At 38.9% G+C, this 21,308-nt stretch overlaps 2 protein-coding genes across 3 annotated transcripts; both read left to right on the top strand.

Moving 5' to 3' along the window:
- The first annotated feature begins 294 nt into the window (after positions 1–294).
- Positions 295–16,678, top strand: LOC149006269 (uncharacterized). Of its 2 annotated transcripts, XM_089165586.1 has the most exons (10): positions 295–587; positions 772–944; positions 1,196–1,354; positions 2,146–2,295; positions 4,395–4,538; positions 6,845–7,001; positions 8,787–8,959; positions 9,060–9,115; positions 11,867–11,969; positions 16,235–16,677. In XM_089165586.1, exons 1-10 carry the CDS (start codon positions 374–376, stop codon positions 16,322–16,324), a joined length of 1,419 nt encoding a protein of 472 aa, XP_089021712.1. In that variant the 5' UTR covers positions 295–373; the 3' UTR covers positions 16,325–16,677. The 2 variants fall into 2 exon arrangements, with proteins under 2 accessions (XP_089021712.1, XP_089021713.1); XM_089165587.1 differs by lacking the exon at positions 2,146–2,295 and having other exon boundaries at positions 16,235–16,678.
- Positions 16,679–18,243: 1,565 nt separating this feature from the next.
- On the top strand, positions 18,244–18,897 carry LOC149006270 (BAG family molecular chaperone regulator 6-like). Its single transcript, XM_089165379.1, has one exon. The coding sequence runs from the start codon at positions 18,244–18,246 to the stop codon at positions 18,895–18,897; it is 654 nt and encodes a 217-aa protein (XP_089021505.1).
- Positions 18,898–21,308: the final 2,411 nt, after the last annotated feature.

Genomic DNA, 21,308 nt, shown 5'->3' on the forward strand with positions numbered 1-21,308 from the left:
TTAAACATTTTAGATACGAAATATTTATCTTCCATCACTCTAATTATTTTATTTTTTTTGTGAACCATCACCCTAATTTAGGATGATGCAAATGGACGGAAATACTATAGATATATTTTTTTTACCCTAAAAATATTATAGATTGTAATCCCTTGTACAATTATTTTTTTTTGTCCTAAACAAAAGCTGATGTTGTCTTTTTGTAGTTTTATTATTATTATATATTCTTTTTATAATATGTTTGCTGAGTATACCTAAGTACATAACCCTTGTTTGTATGTGTGTTGTGTGGACTGTGGAGTATACATTACCAATTGGACATTATTCCTGAATCCTGAATTCCGATATCGTGCATTGGAACTGACAGCAAGCGATGGAAGGAAAGATTCGCTCGGACGGTTTGGTTACATTACTTCATAATGCTGTGATCGTTACTATGGACCCCGAAAATCGAGTGTTCAGAGACGGCGGACTCGTCGTTGAAGCAGACAGGATCAAAGCCATCGGTCAATCTTTCGATGTTCTTCGTGATTTCTCTGCTCATGTTGACCAGATTATCGATCTCAATGGTCAAATCTTACTCCCAGGTCTCACACTGTTCGTTTTCGAGTTCGATTCATTTCCCTCCCTCACGATCAGCGCAATAACATCCCAAAAAACATTTTTAAACAACTAGATTTTTCATGCTGAAGCCAAGTGTTTGAAGCATTTGTTGGTTGAAGTCTTCGGACTGAATGAGTGATACTGATATGAAGTATTTCCCGTGAACAGGATTTATCAATTCTCACGTTCATACATCTCAACAGCTGGCCAGGGGGATAGCAGACGATGTTGATTTGGTGACATGGTTACACAAGCGGATATGGCCGTATGAGTCGAACATGACGGAAGAGGATTCTTACATATCGACTTTGCTATGTGGAATCGAACTCATACGTTCTGGTGTAAGAGATGTTAATGCCAATTTTCATTTTACTCATTCTTATTACTCCATTGTTTTTGCTTCGTCATAATCTTCTAGAGAATCCACATATAGTTCCTGATTCATCATATGTTTGATCTTAGTGAAAAAAATCTGATTATTGTATTTGATTAGAAATAGGTCAAACCTAACTTGGCACCAACTTAGCATGGTATCAGTATTACTATTATGACTTTTGTCTAACATTGAATCTGCTCTAATCCTTCGAATCAGGTAACTTGTTTTGCTGAAGCAGGAGGGCAGCATGTATCTGGAATGGCTAGAGCAGTGGATTTATTGGGCTTACGCGCATGTTTAACACAATCGATAATGGATTCTGGTGAGGGCTTACCTGCTCACTGGGCTGCTCACACTACCGATCATTTTATTCAGGTTAATATCACATTCAGTTACCGTTGTTATGTAGATACAGGACATTGTTGATTTGTTCCCCACCACCTTCCCCACAATAAAGGAAAATATTAATAAATAAATAAATAAATAGAGGAGAGAAGGGGGGGGGGGGGTTTATGGCTTTATGCCATGCTTCTAATAGCTTTATTTTGGGTCGGTTTCTCGAGCTTACTGCTACGGAATAATTATCTCATCATCAAGCATAGTCGTTTCTCTGACATAATTTTTGACAAAAATTTACAAGAAGGATCCGCACTATGGATGATGGATTTGTTCTGTTCTGGCTTCTGAGATCTGTTAATGCTGGTAACGATATCAGTTGTTGCCCAGCATGCATGATGCTGATTACATTATGATCATGTTCTCATATGAGATCTTTTATTTTATATGCTGTTTTATTCTAATTTGTTTGCAGGGTGAGCAGATCTGAAAGCGATATGCTGTGGTTTTGTGAAACGCCACGGGCTACTTATTTCTAACTGGAGCCATCCCCTCATTATCAAATTTTCAATTGCAAAACTTTGTTTCATAGCAAATTGGGACTGTGTTTTCTTTTAAGGCCTTATGGGGTCTGTACAGATTATTCTAATGTTTATTTCTACCTGTTTTGGTTGATAAATCTCTATACCTTTGGGATCTCACATTACCCTACCCTCCAACCCCCCCCAAAAAAAAAAAAAAAAAAAAACTCTTTCTCTCGTTATATTTTAAACTCTTTTTGTTTCTGATTACCCTTTTCGTGACTTATGTGAATGCACGTAAGGGCACAGTCTCAGAAGGAGCTCTACAAGAAGTATCATAATACTTCAGATGGACGCATCAGAATTTGGTTTGGAATAAGGCAAATCATGAATGCAACTGAACGCTTACTACTTGAAACAAAGCATGCAGCAAATGATCTGAAAACAGGAATTCACATGGTATATAACATAGGTTTTTTTTCCTTCCCTTGTTGCCTAAACATAAAATTTATTTGTTTTGATTGATATTTTGTTTTGCTAAATGCTTGAGAGGCATGTTGGCATTGGGGTTGGCTTTGTAGCATATGCTTAACTTACAGACCATGATCTTTTCTTTCTCTACCCCCCCCCCTCTTTTGAATATCTTGCTTTCTGATGCCCTATTCCTTTTTCTTCTTTAATTCAGGCTTGCATAGATTAGAATGGTGAAACAGTATATCAGTAATCAACCCCAACTAAGATTGGATATAGTTAGTTGCCCTTTCAACTTTCTAGGTATCTAATTTGTAACTTAATTGTACTCTTTTTGTTTAACACAACTCTGTTATCATTCTTCTTTACCTAAAATTGTCTTTTAATTTGAGGGGCCACTTTTTACAAGTCAATGATTGCACACTTATTCTCACTAGTCACTTTGAAGTATTCTTTGCAATATTCCAGTTCATCTGTCCACATTCACCCAAAAGAATTTGTTCACCAGTCAGATGCACCAAAATCTTTATCATTGTTACTCTTACATGGCCAAGGATAAAACTTTTGCACCAAAAATTGGACTGGTTGCCTTCTCAAAGGCTTACATGAAATGTGAGATGGGGGCAGTTCATGATTTTAAGTGCCACATAACTTAGGTCATTAAAAATAACCAAATTAAACACCTCTCTTACCAATGAAGAAACTGAGAAAGTTAATTGCATTGTTGTGAAAAGTCCTGGAAAGAAGGTATCTGGGCTTTGAAACACCTTTAGCATGAGACACATTTCTTATCTTTGTAGTAGATATAGATTGCCATCTATTCCTGTCATTCTATAGCGTTAAAGCTCACTTGCTGGATGCTTGGTCACGGGTTCAAGTCCTGGTAACCTCTTTGGTTGAGTCTTCCAGTCTTATAGAGGCAAGACTGGTCATTGGAGCCTTGTGCACTAGGTATGATCCCTTTTTTCTCTTAATGCTCCTAAATATCTGTCACTACCCAACTGCTTGGTTAGTTTTACAGGAAATGGTTGTTTGAGCTCAAAACCCATTTGCAATATGGTGTTGGGCAGCTTCTTAAAAATTATATTGTAAAATAGGTGATAACTTGTTGATGTGATGGGGTTACTATGTGCTTATGTGGGATTCCCTTCACTGCACCCTGAAATCTGAATAACTGCCCTGTGGTAGTTCACTTTGGGCCCAAATTTAGTGGACGTGTTCACTAAAATCATTATGTAGTTGTGGTCAAAATCTCAGATTGCCCTGACGTCTCGTGTCAGTATACAAATTTAAAAATATTACGAGAAGCCCGGAAAGTGAAGTCAAGAGCAACTATACCTGCTGAAGAATTAAGAAAAATTCCCACATTTATGATCCAACATATGGCTGAGACAGAACGCTGAATTTGACAAATGATCTGTCAGAGTTTTGCAAATCCTTCTGACGGTCAACCTGCAAAAATACCAGTACATGCCAAAAAAGTATCCATGTGGTGGAAAGATTCAAAATAAGGTTTGATAGAATCATAATCCTTGATTTTGGTGAAATATGTTATGTTCATCAGGAACCAGACAGGATAACCTGACAGTTCTAAGAGATCATGCCTGAGTGGCACATTTTGTACTGGGCTATTTAGCCTTACCTGATAACTGCTTTTGAAGAGAATTGCTAATGCTACCCCTGTTCCAAGAATTTGTCTGGGAAAGAAATATCAAATTGGAACAAGAAGAAGGTTAATGGCAAATGACTTTATAGTTATGGACCAAAGGCCTTGACCAAAAATCCAAAATCAAATTTAGCTTCTCTGGACTCTCCTAGATCAAGCTGACATTGATGACTCTGAAGATGCACAATTGCACCTTGAGTTGCTGTGCAAATATATGGAATGTGTAAGAATATGAAACAGAACAATTGAAGTGATTTGATGTACTGTATACCTCTGCAGTTTTCTGTATTCCAATTTGGTCCACTTTACACAAGATAAACCTGAATGTCTTGTTCTAATTCAATAAGTTAATGCATTGCAAGCACACTCTGTTTTATAGCATATTGCAGAGATACCTTACGAGAATGAATTTGTTTTATAGCATATTGCAGAGATACCTTACGAGAATGAATTTGTGATGAATACACGAGAAGTTGGTCATGGAACTGTCACATACTTGGATAAAATAGAGTTCTTACAAAGAAACTTGCTGGCTGCTCACTCTGTTTGGGTCAATGATGCTGAGGTACCCTCCAATGCTGAATTTTGTTCGGTTTCTTCTTTTAAATGAAAAAAATAAAGTGATTTATCAAGTTTCTAGATGTTAGGTATTACTAGAACTTTGTTGAAATGGAAATACTTTGTAGCATTATGCCATAGAAATATTATATGGAAATGTGGAACATCTAAAAACTATTGGATGTGACAATATGATGGCTTAAGCATCAGTGCAATAACAAAACTACTTTCTATGAAGCAATATACAAGAAAGCAATACATGGGCTGTTTCAAATATTTGAAGTTTCTCTCTTGTAGAGTTGTTGAACTTCAAAAAAGATAGAGCATCCCAGAGTGCCACAAGGCCCCTGCTACTGCCGAGTCTGGAAGAGGCAAATGGACAGTCTTACACCCTGTTTTGCAGGAGAGGCGTTCTCAAGTTTTGAATCTCCCCTCTCCCCCCTCCCACACACACAAATGGCACTTTAGATGTATTTAATTTATGAACATAATATAAATTGTTAAAAAAAGAATCAAAGAAACATGTATTAGGATGAGAAAAATAAACAAACGATTATAGTGTGAATGGCCATTGTTGTATCCATTGTTTAAAGTATTGTACCTTATTGAACCATCTCGGGATTGAAGGCCTTGATATGATACAGTACTGATGAAAAGGGTGTGCCTAGTGCATAAGGCTCCTGCCACTGCGGGGTCTTGGAAGGGGCAGATATATGTAGCCTTTCTCCCCTTGCGGAGTGGCTGTTCTTTATACTCAGATCTGCGAGCTCTAGGTTTGCAATAGAGCAACATTGTTGGAATCAAATTTAAATGATACCTTAAAAGAAATCATATTTACCATATAGACTTAATATGGTTGATACATTGTTGATATTGATTGATATGTGGCCTGATATGGTTGATACCACAATACACTTAATATATATTTTATGAACTACAGAACACAAATTTAATGTTGCTATTGTGTGGTCAGAACTTGGAACTATATAGATGTGAAGACAATTATATTGTGTGGTCAGAACTTGGAACTATATAGATGTGAAGACAATTAGACAAGTACTTCCATTTCCATTTTATTGAAATTAAATTTAGATGTGATTAGTGGAATTGTGTCATTTAATTATTTATTTTGTTAGATTATAGTGGTCACTATATACAACAACCAGGCTCATCTCAACTAGATGCGATCTGCAAATAATGGTAACAAAATAACCATGCAAAATCAGCCAGGTCACAGGGTCAATATATCTAGTTCCCCCTTCTTTTTTTTGTAACTTTGATGACCACTTATTGTCTGAATATTTTGTTTTTAACATTTTTTCACTGTTATTATAGATCCTTAAATCCTGAATGTTGAAGGAGCTATCCTGAGAGACTTATTCAAGCAGTCATTTGTTTTCGCTTAAGAATACTGCTGGGGGATATATTCTTTTATGGACATTTATTTACTATTAAAGAGTGGGGTCTAGTGGGCATATTTGTCAAGGCGACAAGGCGGGGCGAGGAGATAGAGGGTAATGAAAACCAAGGCGACAAGGCGATAACAGGATGCCTTGACCCAAAGAAGGGTTGACGCGTAGGTGTCGTCGCCTTGAGAACTATGCTAGCAGGTTCTCCAAATATGTATTATTTGCTACTTGACAAGTGACAACTAATGAATTGAAGCTATTTCAGACCATTCCTGCAGCTTGTGTTTGCTTTATTGCTGTCTCATATCTTAAGTATAATTGCCTCTACTCTTCTCCATTTTGTTTCTAATTTTATTGCTCATTTCTCTGAAACTTGTATTGGTCAGTACATTCTTTTTGACTTGTCCTGAAATCTGCTGGGATTTGATCAGACTTACTGGACCTGGCCTAACTTAACTAGGTAGGATTCAGTGTGCATAGAATTGGATCTGATTCTGGGTCAAAACAGCCAAGTCATCCAGTCCTGATCCATTGTTCAAGTCTTGCCCTTCAATTTAAGCCTTTATCTGACCGATTTTGGATTGGGTCTGCATCAAAGTTTGATTTATTGACAGACCTACTAAATCTTTGGAAAGGCTTGTCTTATTATTCTAACTGCAGAAAAAGCACAGTGATGGTCTTTGATACAAGTCATCATATTATTAATGAAGTCTGAGCATGGGTAGGTAATAGATAGCTGATATGGTATTTAGATGGGTTTTGCTATTGTGCCCCTAATGATAGAAAGAATAACATGTATCTCCAAATTTGGACAGAATTTCCCGTGTCACTGTCATGTTGCTTTTATCTATTAACTATGAGATGTGCCCTTTTTTTTATTTTATTTTATTCTTTTGGGTGACAGATTGATCTCCTTTCAGTGGCTGGGGTGAAAGTGTCTCATTGCCCTGCTGCAGCAATGAGAATGCTTGGATTTGCCCCTATAAAGGAGATGCTTGATACTGGCATCTGTGTCTCCTTGGGTACAGATGGGGCTCCTTCAAATAATAGGATGAGCATTGGTTTGTGCATCTTGAACCTTCTCCATGTACAGTTTTGTAGATTTTTTAATATTTTTTTTGTTTGGTGACCTCAATTGTACATGCCATACTGAATCTCACCAATGTAGCTTGGTCTCATTAGATTATGTTGCTGTGTATATATCAGATGTTATTATTGTCAATGGTACAACCTTTTTGTCAGTTCATTCCCTGTTTTCCTAACCCCAAAACGATAGGAGTAAGACATAAAAATCAAGGCTTAATAGGGGACAACCCTTTTCTGCAGGGGAAAAAAACTAGTGATACCTTTTCTGAGTATATCCATTTGTTAGATCAGTATAGGTGATCCCAGGAATTTTATAATGTAACCTGGGTTAGCGGTAATTTGGTAATTTCTCTAGACGTAGGGTTAGCCCAGGAACTTCCGGCTAAAGGGGAAAGCAGAAACAGGTGGTTATGGGTTATCCTAAGGCTCAAAACACTGCTGCACTAAGGGGTTCAGATCTGAAATTGATCAGTTTAGGGTTTTATAAAATTCTGCAAAAAATCTCAATGTAGAAGATGAGTTGCAGAATTTTCCAGTTGGGGTAAATAGGGCGGATTGGGTAAGTAACTATAGGAATAGATTTTACAGCTTGGGGCAATCCTGATTCCTGGGGAGGTTGAAAGAGGTCTAAAGGGGCTGTGAATCAAGGTATAACAGGGGGAGGGGTGTGCTGTATCACAGGGAAGAAGAGGGGGAAGGGGAGGGCTTTGGTGGATGGGGGAGGGGTAGAAGCTGGCTGAAACTAAAGAAGAAGGCGCCGGGAAGGTTTGCGATGGGGTAGGGGAAGCTTTCTAAGTAAGCACAAAAGGTGGAGGAGCTGTACTTGTAAACTCACAAAGCTTGCTGGAACTGTAGTGTGAATGCTTGAAGTAGAAGAAGAATAACTGGAATTAAAGACTCAATAACACAACCCCAGCCGCAGGTCACCGCTAGGGATACCATGACTCTCAGAGTTAATTCTTCAATCAAATTTTATTCATCAAATTAAGCTAACTGATTGCATTGACTCAAGGCTATTTATAGCCGTCAAAACCCAAACTGATTCAATTTAGGATTCCTTAACTGATAGGGATCCAACGACTTTAATACTGTAAAGGACTTAGTAATTAAGGACTCAAATAAGTAAGTAACCATCTCCCAGATAGGAAACAACTCTAAAAGATAAAATTCCCTTTGGATAAGGAATCCTATCACAACCAACCAACTTCCATTCAAACTGAAACTCTCAAATAACTCAAAATTGACTAACCAAAATAAAAATAAAAATTAGATCCCTGACCCTGGAATCGAGTGGAGTAAAATTAGACCCATTTCACCCCTAGAAGGGCAGGGGGAAATGACCAAAATACCCCTGAGGCATTTGGCCAACTTTAAGAGACTTCTTGGGTCTGGTTTTTTGGGCCCAATTTTGGGGGGGGGGGGGTCCAACCTAGGTTACATCCTGATATTTTTATCATGGATAAGGACCTGTACTCATGAAGAGTGTGAGTGATTGCAAAATGAAAGAAATCTATGTCTTGCTGGGACTTGGGGGCTATCCCAACCACATTTTGGAATGTCCAAGGGTTTCAGAAATAGATGTGCTAGGTGTGATTTTCTTTTATGGAACTAATGATGTGATTGGATTTTCCCCCCAGGTGCTATTCTTGCATTTTCATTTTTCCTCTCTTTTGTTTCTGGGCATTCATGTTTTTGCTACCTTGCATTTCTTTGAATATTCTTGAAGTGGATATTTTTTGAATGGAATCTTCTGTTTGCAGTTGACGAGATGTATCTAGCGTCATTAATTAACAAAGGACGGGAAGTTTTTAAGAACGGAACAACTAATCCCACTGCCCTTCCTGCTGATATGGTTCTTAAAATGGCAACAATAAATGGTGCGAAATCAGTGCTATGGGATGATGAAATAGGATCACTTGAGGTTGGCAAGAAGGTATATACTTTGAATGGATGAAGTAGCATGGAGACTGTTCTGCTTTCCTAAAATTACCCCATTCTGACAAAATTAATTTGTATTTCATTTTTCTTGGCAGGCTGACTTGGTTGTTGTCAATCCTCTATCTTGGTCCATGGTTCCTGTACATGATTGGTAAAGCTCACTTGTTGAAGAAGTCAATTTCATGCTTTGTAAAATCCCATCAGTTTGGCATTCTTATTTATATATTTTTTTGTGTTTTTGTATTATCCTATTGCGATTGAATAGCCAATGTCATGATGATTTTGATTGAAGATCCGTGTTGTGACTATTTCTAGAGTTCTACTATATCCTTGGCAATTGAGGACCCCTTATTCATTAACTTATACCTCGTTTATTAACTGGGTACACTAATCTGTGAATCAGATTACAGTTTATGATTGTACTGATTTACTTTGTTGCAGGATATAAGGATATATAGTAAAACATCTGAAGCCTAAGCTTGTCCAGTATCCTCAGTCTTGCTACACTAGGATTATTAGGGCACTATCTCTGCCCGTAGTAGCTCTATGTCCTCTTGGACATTCTATTGTATCTGGGGACATGAATGTTGATCTCATCCATGCCCAACCCTTTTAAATTTTCTTTATACATCACAACCAAGATTATTTCATGCAGTAGGCATTTAGCAACTACTTATGTATGCAGTTTATAATCTAGTACTTCTTGGGTGCCTTCCACTATTTCAAGTACCAAAATAGTCAAAAAAGCGTGTTGTAGAGCAGTCTTCTTGTATGTCTTAGGGCCCATTCCTGAATGAGCAATAAACCTTTTCCACACTCTTATTGTAATGATCTGGGCCTCTTATCTATTGAGGGTTATGTCCCTTTCTTATTGCTTTTCTTGATGTCGCTTCCAACTACTTCAATCCACATTCTTGACAGCATTCCAAATCCCATGGCCTGGCATAGTTTCTGAGCTGGTCACTTTCATAGTGATTTCACTGGTCTGACTATCTTGTCAGAATACATCTTTTTATTGAGAAAATTAAGTTATAGAAGGAAAATCAATTTAAGAAGAAGATGAAGGTTTTCAGTCAAATATTACTTGGGAGTATGGAAGACTATTTACATTAAGCAAGAAATTCATGGAATTGTGATTTCATCATGGGAGAGGGTTCTTTGAGCAAGTACATTGAAGAGCAGACCAACAAGGCGCAGTGAAATGGATCTTACATTGCACAGCAGAAAGGTCATTTCATGTGAGGAGGAGAGATGGAAAAAGAGGCACTGCTGCACTAGTATATGGTTTATCCACCCATAGAGGCTAAAACAACCTTTTCCTTTCATTTAGGTTATTTCGTGAAACATATAGAAGATTAATTTGCATTTAGAAAGAAACTAAGGGATCATGAAAGAAAAAATATATTCTCACCAACTTGTGATAACATTGAGAAAACACTATGCAGCCTGGAAAATGGCAATCATGCCAGGTTCTGATCAGCATGATCTCAGCTCAAACTCAGACCTGTTACACTGAAAAATATAGTTGAGTCATGTAGCTTCTCTTATATCCCCAGAGAGTGTAGTTCTGTAGCTCGCTTTCTGGCCTGGAAGGCAGTTTCATCTACAGGAAGGACAAAATGGCCACAATCTGATCTGTGGTTTTTGGATCTTTGCAAGTCTGACTCCACTATTCCTGCACTGCTGAATGAAATTTTGCTTGCCAAAAAAAGATGGCAATCATGCTAGTGCAAAATGATTATTGCCCATAACGTGAGATACTGTGATATTTTACCTGGCAACTAATGGATGAACATAAAGAAGTTATAAGTAGATAACTCAAAATGGGTGTGGAAAGTTGAATAAGATCAAAGACTGCTGGAATCTTATCCAGTTTCCCACCCCTACTGTCACTTGGACCCCCATTGGATTGGTTTAGAGGCCACATCCCCCGTCATGCCTTCACCACCTAGAGAGCCTTTATCTTCTGCCTTCCCACCCAGTCTTTCCTGTTAAACCGGCACCTTAATGTTAGCCCCAACTGTTCCCATTGTTGGAGGACCCCCTCTTCTTTCTCTGTCCCTTCTCTCACCCCCTGTGGATGAAAGCCATTACCTCCATTTGGACACGCTGTGGACGCTCCTTTGGATTCTCTCGGGACTGGGTCTGGTTCTTGTGCAGGTACTACCATCTGTGACATGGCAGGTAAGTTGGTGTTCAAGGCATTGATCTCTCATCTATGATGGTAGTGAATTTGAGAAGGTGGACCTCCAAATCTAGATCCTTTGACTTGATTTGGAGAGCTATCTTTTTTGATGTATTTTCTAGACTTCAGTCTCTTCCCCATCCCCCAGTTGCTGATACCCCAGCGGAATTATTGTTGTCTTCTGGGGCTTAGGTTCTTGCTTCTTACCGAGCAGTAGATTGTGGTTGCCCCCCCCCCCCTCTTGTACATTCTCTCTGCCCTGTTTGGGGCTTTTGATTAATGATTATTTCATTCATCCCAAGAAAAAAGATCAAAGAATGCTCGGCTTCACCCTAAAGTATAGCTCTGCATTATTGGAAGAAGTAACTGTTTCTTACAAGTAATATATTTCTTCTATGATGATTCATGATCATCATATATGATGGCCATATGAAATTATCAAGGTGCATATAGATTTTACTTTTGGGTGGTGGGGTTGGGCGGCATAATATAGATTTATCAGCAACTACCAAGATCATTTGCGTGTTTCTAATTTTTTGAGCAGAAGCTTTACAGTTTGTTACAGATTTACAGTTTGTTACAGTAAGCTTTAGTTCAGTGATCTTACAGTTTTTTACTCTTGTTTGTTTCCTGTTGAGTGATATTTATTTTCTAATAAGATAAGTGTATATGATTCATATGTATGTTAACCATATCTAATTCTGTTTTCATCTTCAGCATTTCCAGCCTCGTTTATTGCATGCGAAGTGAAAATATTGATTCTGTCATGTGCAATGGCCGGTGGATTATGAAGAACAAAAAAATATTGAATGTAGATGAGGTATGGTATAACTTATTCATTCTAAATGATTCTACATGTTTTCTCAGAATGTTGCTTATTTTGTCCAACATATTTTTGTGCTTTGAATTAGTTGCACTTGCCATGTTGCAGCTGTAGTTTGAAGAGTTGCCACCCATTTGGGGACTTTAGGTTAACTGGAACTTGATTTTGAATTCTTAAAACAAATAAAAAATCTATGATACATAGGGCCTTCCTGCCCCACTATTTGAATGAAAATATAATAAATGGATATTCATTCAATGAATTTTTTAATTTATTGAATGCCTATTTATCCTTAGAATAAAAAGTTTACCATCTTTCCATAGAGCCTTCCTGCACCCCTATTTGAATGAAATTATAATACATGAATGGTCCTTCGATGAAAAAGAACTGAAATATTTCCTTTGCTGTCGGAATAAGTATTTAAATTTAATCACTAGGATTTTTAATAAATCACGAGTCCAAATTACCATTTTGAACGTACATAACTAACACAAAGAGGTATGGAAAAAAAAAATCCTTGCCTCAAGCCTCGAGAACTGGTAAAGTAACCATGGGGCACCCTATTGATGCAGATGGAAAAATTAGCAGAGGGAGTGCACACTCGGATCCAATCAATCATCTTTCTAGGAAAGTTCATGGCTTCAAAAACTTACAGAGCTCTTTCCCATCTGATTGAGTCATAGGCTTTACGGAGGTCTACTTTGCACACCTAGAGGGACCCCTGTCTCTGTGATAGTTTCTCAACAGCTCTTGATACAAACAAGATCTTGCCAGATAGGAAGAAGAAATTTGCGCCAAACACATTCCAGCAAGGAGAAAATTAAGAACTCATCCTAGAGGGAAAAGAAAACACTTTTCACAAGAGAGATACGGGAGGTAGAAGGGTGAAGCATGTTGAGTTAATTCTTAAGTAGGCTTAGTAGGATTCCTATTTAAGGAGTTGAAGATCACGATTGGGAGTCTGCCTATTGTGACATACTTATATTTCTTTTCCTTTTATAGTTTGTAGCTAGAGTAGAGTGGTACTCCTTAAGTAGGCTTAGTAGGATTCCTATTTAAGGAGTTTGGTAGCTGTCAACTGAATAATAAAATTAAGGTAGTAGTTCACGATAGGAATCAGGTTAAATCTATTGTGGTTCAACTTGTTGCTCCCTCTGTATCCTGGTTGTTTGCTTCAGACTTAGTAGATTGAGGTTCAGTTACATTTTGATTTGGGGTTTTACATGAGATGAATCTGCCCCTAACTGCAAGTAATTTTCATAAAGAGAGTGTGGAGACTAGAAAGAAATTATGGATGTGGTTGTTGTCGAGTGCATAAAATTAGATGTAGTCACTTAATTTTTTTTTTTTTTTTGGATGAATAAATAAATTCATTAACCAAAGAGGAGGAAAGGGGAAGGAAAAAGTACAAAGCCAAAGACAGACTCAATAAAACAAGTGCAAAACACAACCACAAAAAATGGACCAAAAGAGCAGCAGACCCAACTAGACCAACGCAGTCTCCCGATTGATGGGAGATACGAAAAATCTTCGTTGCAACAATGTGTTGGACAAGCATCAAAAGCTCCACAGACACTAGGGTTGGACGGGTTGGTAGCATCACAAAATTGAGATGAAGAATGATGAGAACAGATTAGAGTTCTAAACTAATTCGGAGATTTCAACAACAATGACCCTTATGGCTTTCCCCCGAAGCTAGAGAGCCCACCAAAGGCTGGTACCAGAATTCAACAATGGGGGGGGGGGGAGGAGAAAGAGAGTCCAAATCGCTGCCCCCTTGAGGGAGCACTAATATTTTCTCACCACACATTGTGTGGGCCCATGTAGGTCCCACTAGGGTCCCACTTCTGAATTATTTTATCATATTTAGATGTAGGCCGCATATATTCTATGGGGCCCACACACATTAAAAGAAAAGGTAAATTATTGATAATGATATTTTATCCATGACAAAATATGGGTAAATTAAAGCGACAATGCAAGCAAAAAAAAGGCACATGATTTCAACCGTAAAAAGCTCAATGTAGACCAATTTTTTTTTTTTTTGGTAGGAGATGCAAACCAATGGTAGTTAGTTATATCTTACTAACTATAGATATTTCATGCACAATATAAAATTAAATAACAAAAATAGCAGAAAAAAAATCAAGAAAGAGAGACTATGAAATCAAATGAAAAGAATCACAAATAAAATGAGAAAGAGAAAAGAAAAAAAAGCCTAATTGTGGAGAAGATTTTTTCCAAATTTTTATTAACCGATGTTTATAAAAAGAGAAGAGAATAAATAGGGATTGAGGAGTTACTGAGTTAGTTTCTAATTGGGAATGACATTTATACCCATTATTTTACCTTTTAAAAGCTATTCTCAATATTGGGGGGGGGGGGGGGGGAATAGTGATATTTCATATGTGGGGAGAGAAAAAGGGGAAAAATTAAAGGAACTAATCAACATTTTCAAAAAATTTGGGGGGGGGGGGGGGAGGATGGCCTCCTCTAGCCCCAACATTGGTCTGCCTCTAGTTGGAACCCACAATGAACTAAAGCTAAACCCTAAAACAGAAAGGGGAGAGGGCGAGAGAGGAGAAACAACGGAGAAAGATGAATTTGGATCTAAGATTGAACCTGATTCAAAGAGAACAACAATGATGGCCCTCACAGCTTCCCCCGACGCTAGAGAGGCTTTCGAGGAGTAGAACCCTCAACAAAGAAGTTGAAACTAGAGCAAAATGGGGAGAGGGAGAGAGGAGAGATAGAGGAAGGAGATGAGTCTAAATCTGGGATTGAAACAGAATCGGAGAGAATAGCAATGGTGGCCCATGGCTTTCCCCCCGACTCCGAGAGACGTTCAAAGACAAAAACCCTCGATGATCTAATATAGAACCCTAAAACTGCCTCTCTTTTTTTTCTTTCTAAAAGGACTTGGTGGAGAGGGTGGAGGAGGAGATGAGAACGATGGTAGAGAAATAGAGAGAATATGAGTTCGAGAGGAGTAGAAGTAGAGAGAGAGAGAGAGGAGAGAAAGAAGAGGATGATAAGGAAACTGTAGAGAGGAGAAGAGGAGAATCAAAGAGAGGGAAGGAGGCGGAGGACCGCCAGCATCGCTCAGCCTCTAGAATCCCCCAACGCTGCAGGATTTCAATGCAAGTCTTCAAAAACCCTAAGAGACCAAGGCATAGAGCTCTTGCGAAGCACAGAGAGAGAGGCGGAGGACCACCAAAGTCTCTTGCCTCAACAGTCACTTCAGAAACCCTAGGGTAAGTTTTTTCAAATTGCCGTCTCTCAGCCCTCATCTGCTGTCTCTACTGTCCTGCAAATGTCCACAACTTATGTAGATGTAATTTATTTCCTCTTTTTTCTTTGTGACTGTTCGGATGTAATCACTTGTTTAGTAACACTACCTCATAAATGCTTTTTTTTTTTTTTTAATTTGGATGAAGGAAAAAATGCATTAACCAAAAGGGGGGGGGGGGAAGAGATACAAAAACCAAGGGCTAAACCCAACAAAGCCAAACGGCACTAAGCAAAGAAAAAACAAAGCGACAAGTTGGGACAAAACAAAGAGAGAGGCTAGTGTTTTTTATTTTTCTTCTTCTTTAAAGAAGAATGGAGCTTCACAACGAAATCTTGGTCAAGGTCGTGATGACCTTTGGTAGACTGAAAACTACGCTTACAACTCTCAAGGGGAGGGGACAAAGGATGGCTGGAGGTGGAGGGAGGATTGAGATGGGCCATGGCTGGGGGGGAGGGAGAGATGGACAAGGGTGGAAGGCGGAACGGGGTTGAGACAGGGTTGAGTGGGCTAGGGGGTGAAAGGTGTGATTGGCCCTTGGGCAAGGAATGGGGGTGAAGGGGAGAAATGAACCGAGGGATCCAGATATGGTCCATCAGGCCCTATTTCATCGTAGGGATCCAAGTGGTCATAGATGAGTTCTCCCATGTCTTTCACATTTTCACTTGATGAGTATAAATAAATTTATTTTGTACTACATAGAATGTATCTATGTTCTTTGAGTGTGATGTGTGAGAAAGGCAATGCTTCACTCCTATATTATGGTGCTTTTGTGTGAGCTTCCAGATATATTTGTTGATTATCTGATGAAAAATGTTAATTTCTTCTTCTGCTACATCTGCCATTAATTTTTTGAGTCTGAGTTATTCTCAAAATAACTATCAGTTGCAACTCTGAAGTAAAAGATTCTTGTTTTGATTTTAATCATATTGCATATGGGAGTTAAAACATTATTGCCAACTCTTTGGAACAGGGGGAGGTTATTTCAATGGCAAAGCAAACTTCTAATGAAATTATGAAGAGGGCGGACATCATGGTCCCAAGCAGAATGAATTTCCTCTGAATTTTTCTCAGTGGAAAATTTCCAAATTTGTTCATGAAAAGTGGTTGTGTTTTTCCAATAGAGTGAACAAAATTCTTCCTTGGAAGGCTTGCAGTTGAACGAAATGACAGATTAGTATCATCTGTCCTTTCAACATTGTTCAATGAAAATCTTGAATAGGTTACTCCGGTGGCACATCCAACATGGTGTCTCTCGACAGGTTGATTCTGGATGCCCTTGGCCTGTCTTAGCTTTTTCTTTCTGCTCTTCATCTCTTCTTATCTTACCAAATAACTTAAATCAAAAGCTCAAGAAACCTTAACCATCAAATTCAACTGGACTTTAACCTAATGCAGTTACCGAAGTCGGAATTGTCCCAACCCACCCTCCCGTGTGAAGGCAGGATTTGATCCTAGACTTGGCATGAAAACAAAAAAGGAATGTGTATAGGACATGAGATTGTCAAATTCCAATAATTCCTCTTTGTTATACAAGCCTAGCTTTAGGATTCGTATAACTTTAGTTTTACATTCCAACCTAAACCATAAAATCAGGATGGTAAGCTGTTCCATGTTTTTTTTTTCCGTCCAAAAGCTGCTCCATGTTATAAAAGGAAAAATAACAATAAGATAATAGAAGAATTATTTGCCTACATCAGTGATAACGGAAGCCAAGTCAACAAATGGGCTGGTTAAAAGGGTGTTGGTCCAAGTGGTAAGCAGCTTGGTCCACTTAAGCAAGGTTCCGGTATTGAAACTTTGTGGATGCAAAAAATTCCCGCTAGAAGACTCACCTACCACAGCCAGGTGTGTGACTCAGGTCAAACACCGGATTAGTCAGGACAAAGCCTTGGAAACCGGGATTGGCAACCAAAAAAAAAAGGGTGTGGATAATCTCCCCAGTACTTTGTGCTCTCCCGTCAGTGTTATCACCATAAATTATGTGGATCTCACAAGTAAAAAATAATTAAAAAAATATATTTTATCACCCTAACTCTGTGAGTCCTCCTGTAATTTGTGGTCAACAACTATCGGAGGGAGCACACTAGGAGGGAGACAGATCTGGAATCTGGTTAAAAAATATTTATAAAACCAAGGTATTTCACATAATCTAAAGCACCTCAACTACAATGACACCAGAGTTCAAAAATATTTATAAAACTAAGGTATTTCACGTAATCTAAAGCAACTCAACTACAAAGACACCTAATACTACGGCCAGACCTTATTTCTGAAGAGACCTCAACTACATAGGCTTCAGTTTACCCAAAAAAAAAAAAAACTACATAGTCTTCAGCTGTTCAGCATCCTTATTTCTGGATTTTATTTTTATTTTTTAACGATGATGATCTCACAGTTTGAGAACTTGTTTTATGGTGCTCACCATTAGATGGAAACCACGTGGGTTTAATTAAATTCTTGTCGCTCAAAAGTCAAAACACTAAAAAATCAATTTCCTTTAAACAAACCGAATCATGATAACGAAATCTATTCGGCAATCAATCAATGGTGGACCGTGGACGCCACAGGCACCCTGCTGGCGGTTGTCCTGGGTCCCACCTCATCCAGTCCTAGGGAGTACAATAATGTATATTACTGTAATGCGTACGGTAGAGATCGAATGAAGGTTGAGATTCGATCTCAACCGCTTGTTCTGCATAAGTAATTTTTCTCTCTCCAACTCCGACCAATCTCAGTCCCCAGCTTCTAGATAGTTTTCAGTTTCTAGAAACGACTAGACCTCCTATATATCCCCGGCCCATCGCTTACTCTCGCCTGGGTAAACTTCTTGAATTCTTCTGAGCTATGATACATCTTCTCCATCTTTCGTTCGTTTGCTCACGGTAAGCATCAGAAGAACTCGAATCGTTAAACTTTGTGATCTCAGATATTGCAGGTCCATAACTAGGCCTTGTTTGAAGCCAGTAATCAGAATCAAGAATGGACTTCGTCAGCGAAGAGAAATCCAGATCAGATGCGGTCTTGAAAATACAGAAGGTGTGGCGTGGATTCTTGATCAGGAAGAACCTTAGAACAATTTCTCCTATCAGAAGAAAGATCGATGAGATCGCTCGTAGGATTTCTCTGGAAGAGACGGTCCAGTTGATTGCAAGGGACCCTAAGGAGGGGCTGGGGATGAAGGAGAAATTGATGAAGTTAATCTGCCAGTTGGATAGGGTTACTGGAACCAACTCTGGCGTTAAGGATTGCCGGAAGGCAGTAATCACGAGAGCACTGTCGTTGCAGGATGACCTGGACGCTAAAATGAAGGATCATCTGAATTCTTTGTCGCTCGCGTGTCAAAATGTCGCTGAGGAGCTCGTTCCGACCGTGGATACCAACGAGTCTACCAATTCTTTAGGCGAATGCAGCATGGATGATGGAATGCTGGAAAATAACGAAATAACGAAAGGCTTACGGGACAATGGCAATGGCGACAAGAGAAGGGATCTGAATCTGATGGAGAGGGTTGCCGAAGATAACGAAAGGCTTACGGGACTGATGGAGGAGCGGGTTACACAGAGCGAAAAGCAGTTTAGGATGATTAGTGCACTGTTTGGAAGGGTCCAGCAGCTGGAGAGAGCTGGCGAATGAAGAAAAGACAGGCTGCATCCATGATCCTTCTTGAGAGGCAGAGAACCTCCCCAGATACCAAAAAATGCGTAAAGAAGTCACCATGAATGCTTGAATCAGGCAACTGGAACTGGTTTTAAGCTCGAATGGTAAAATCCAAGTTGGTAAAATCTTTTGACAATGTAATATTTGAAATCACTTTCTGTATTCAGCTGATAAAAGAATTTTGAGTTCCGTTCATGAATATAAATAGACTGTTCCTCTTATGCTGTGTTTGAACTGAATTTCTGCAAAATTGCCTTGGGAGTAGTTTGATATCTTCAAGGATGAATCCACCCCATCAGCACAAGCTTTATACAGAAAGGATCGAAGTTTTGGAAGACCATAATACCTTCCACCCCATCATCTGCAAGTCATTGAAGATGATGGTTGGGCTTCTAAAGACTTCGGTTCCTCAAGTGCTAGTAGTGCATAGGCCGACTTAACCGAGTAAACACCTTTCTTGTCTGCTCCCCAAATCCATTTATCCTCCTGAGGAACAACAGGAAGTGCAATCTTTAGAATCTCTCTTTCAAATCTGTGAAGAAAATTATTATTAACTACTTCAACAGTCCAAACCCCCGCACTTGTCATCAGATCTGTTATCACTGTTAAACCCTCCACCCGAGCAGCTGATAAAGGGTCTTTGAAATTTTCTAATGTAGGGATGCATGGGTCTTCCCAAATCCTCACTTGTTGACCATTGCCCACATACCATAAAAAGACCTTTTCTTAACACCTCATGGCTTATTATAATGGATCTCCATGCCCACGAAGGCTGTGACCAGATTTTGCATCTAAGAAAGAAACTCAAGGGAAATATATATTCTTCAGCATTTGCGCCCACCTGCATTTGGATTTTTAAGAAGTTTCTTAGTTGTTTTTGCCAATAATGCTCTATTATGCTTGTCAATGTCTTTAAAACCTAGACCCCCTTGATCCTTTGCCCCCTTGATCCTTTGGTAATCGCAACCTCTTCCAGTTGATCCAATGAGTCTTCCTACTACCCTCTTCTTGATCACCCCAGAATAAATTTGTTGCCATTTTACCTATTTTCTTATGATGAACTTTAGGCAGTCTAAAATGCATAGCTGCATAATTTGCAATAGGAAATGTTGTAGCTTTGAGTAAAGTCTCTTTCCCTGCTTGAGATAGGCAGTTTTTACTCCAACCATCGATACTGGCAGCTACTCTATCATTTAAAGCATGAAAAAACTCAACTTTTGAAATCCCAAGAAGCGAGGGAAGACCCAAATATTTCGCAGGCCCATCACCATAAGGCATCTTTAGAATTTTTGAAAACCACCTCTTGATTATAGGAGGTGCATTCGGGCTAAAGCATATTGAAGATTTTTTATGATTCACCTTTTGGCCTCTAGCACTGCCATATGCCTCCGACAAATTTTGGTCATTTGCAAATTTTCCGTAGTAAACATAATAAGATCATTTGCAAAACATAGGTGAGATATTGGTTGCCCATGATTTTTCACCCTCACACCATTTAGCAGTCCATTTACTTCAGCTTCCCTGATCAAAGCACTAAGGGTTTGAGATACAATCACAAACATGGTTGGCAAGAGGGGGTCCCCTTGTTGGAGTACCCTAGATGGGGTGATCTTACATCTAATGGATCCATTTATGAGAATGGAATATGTAATTGGAGTGATACAACCCATAAGAAGAGACGTGAATTTTTTATTGAAACCTAAAATGGGAAGTAATTGCCCCAAGAATTGCCACTCCACACGATCATAACCCGATGCATATCAATCTTCATAGCCATAGACATGTGTTTCCCCTTTTTCTTCTGTTTGATGTAATGGAATAATTCATGGGCCATAAATACATTCTTTGATATACTCCTATCCGGTACAATTGTAGATAGTGTTGGATCAATAAGTTCAGGAAGCACTGATTTTAAACGGGATGCTAAAATCTTTGTCACTACTTGGCTAGGTTGAAGGACTTAGAGAGTTTGGTGGGTTCATGTTTAAATCAAGATTAGGAGGATCTAGGTTTGGGCATATGTTACTAGGTGAGCATGGGTTAGTTGACACATGGTGAGGTTAGGTATTAAAGCAAGGAGAAGTCTCGTTATATCATGAGGTGAACCTCGAGTTGTAGTGGATAATATGTGTTCATGGTTGGGTCCACCAAGCTAGCAACTATGGAAGAGAAATACTTGTTTGCAGGTGACGGCAGTACTTGGGGTGTAGTGCTTTGAGGCTGCCATTGGAGTGAGAGGTTGTTCGTGTGAAGATCTGGTAGATTTGGGCGATGAGGTGAAGGAGGAAGCCTTGGGTGATGTGATGGAAAAAAATTGCTCAACAGATGAGATATTCTAGAGAAGTCTAGCAGTACTTGTTGCTGACAAGGTTGGGAACAATGTGACG

The sequence above is a fragment of the Hakea prostrata genome, chromosome 8 (assembly GCF_041222555.1).
Source record: "Hakea prostrata isolate BN-2017 chromosome 8, UWA_Hpros_2, whole genome shotgun sequence".
Lineage (NCBI taxonomy): Eukaryota > Viridiplantae > Streptophyta > Magnoliopsida > Proteales > Proteaceae > Hakea > Hakea prostrata.

What these genes read in the sequence shown, in the direction of transcription:
- LOC149006269 (XM_089165586.1), top strand. Translation starts at nt 374, where the DNA reads ATGGAAGGAAAGATTCGCTCGGACGGTTTGGTTACATTACTTCATAAT. An exon ending in TGGTCAAATCTTACTCCCAG is followed by an intron (nt 588 to 771) that starts GTCTCACACTGT and finishes TCCCGTGAACAG; the next exon opens with GATTTATCAATTCTCACGTT. An exon ending in CACTTGAGGTTGGCAAGAAG is followed by an intron (nt 8,960 to 9,059) that starts GTATATACTTTG and finishes TTTTCTTGGCAG; the next exon opens with GCTGACTTGGTTGTTGTCAA.
- LOC149006270 (XM_089165379.1), top strand. Translation starts at nt 18,244, where the DNA reads ATGGACTTCGTCAGCGAAGAGAAATCCAGATCAGATGCGGTCTTGAAA.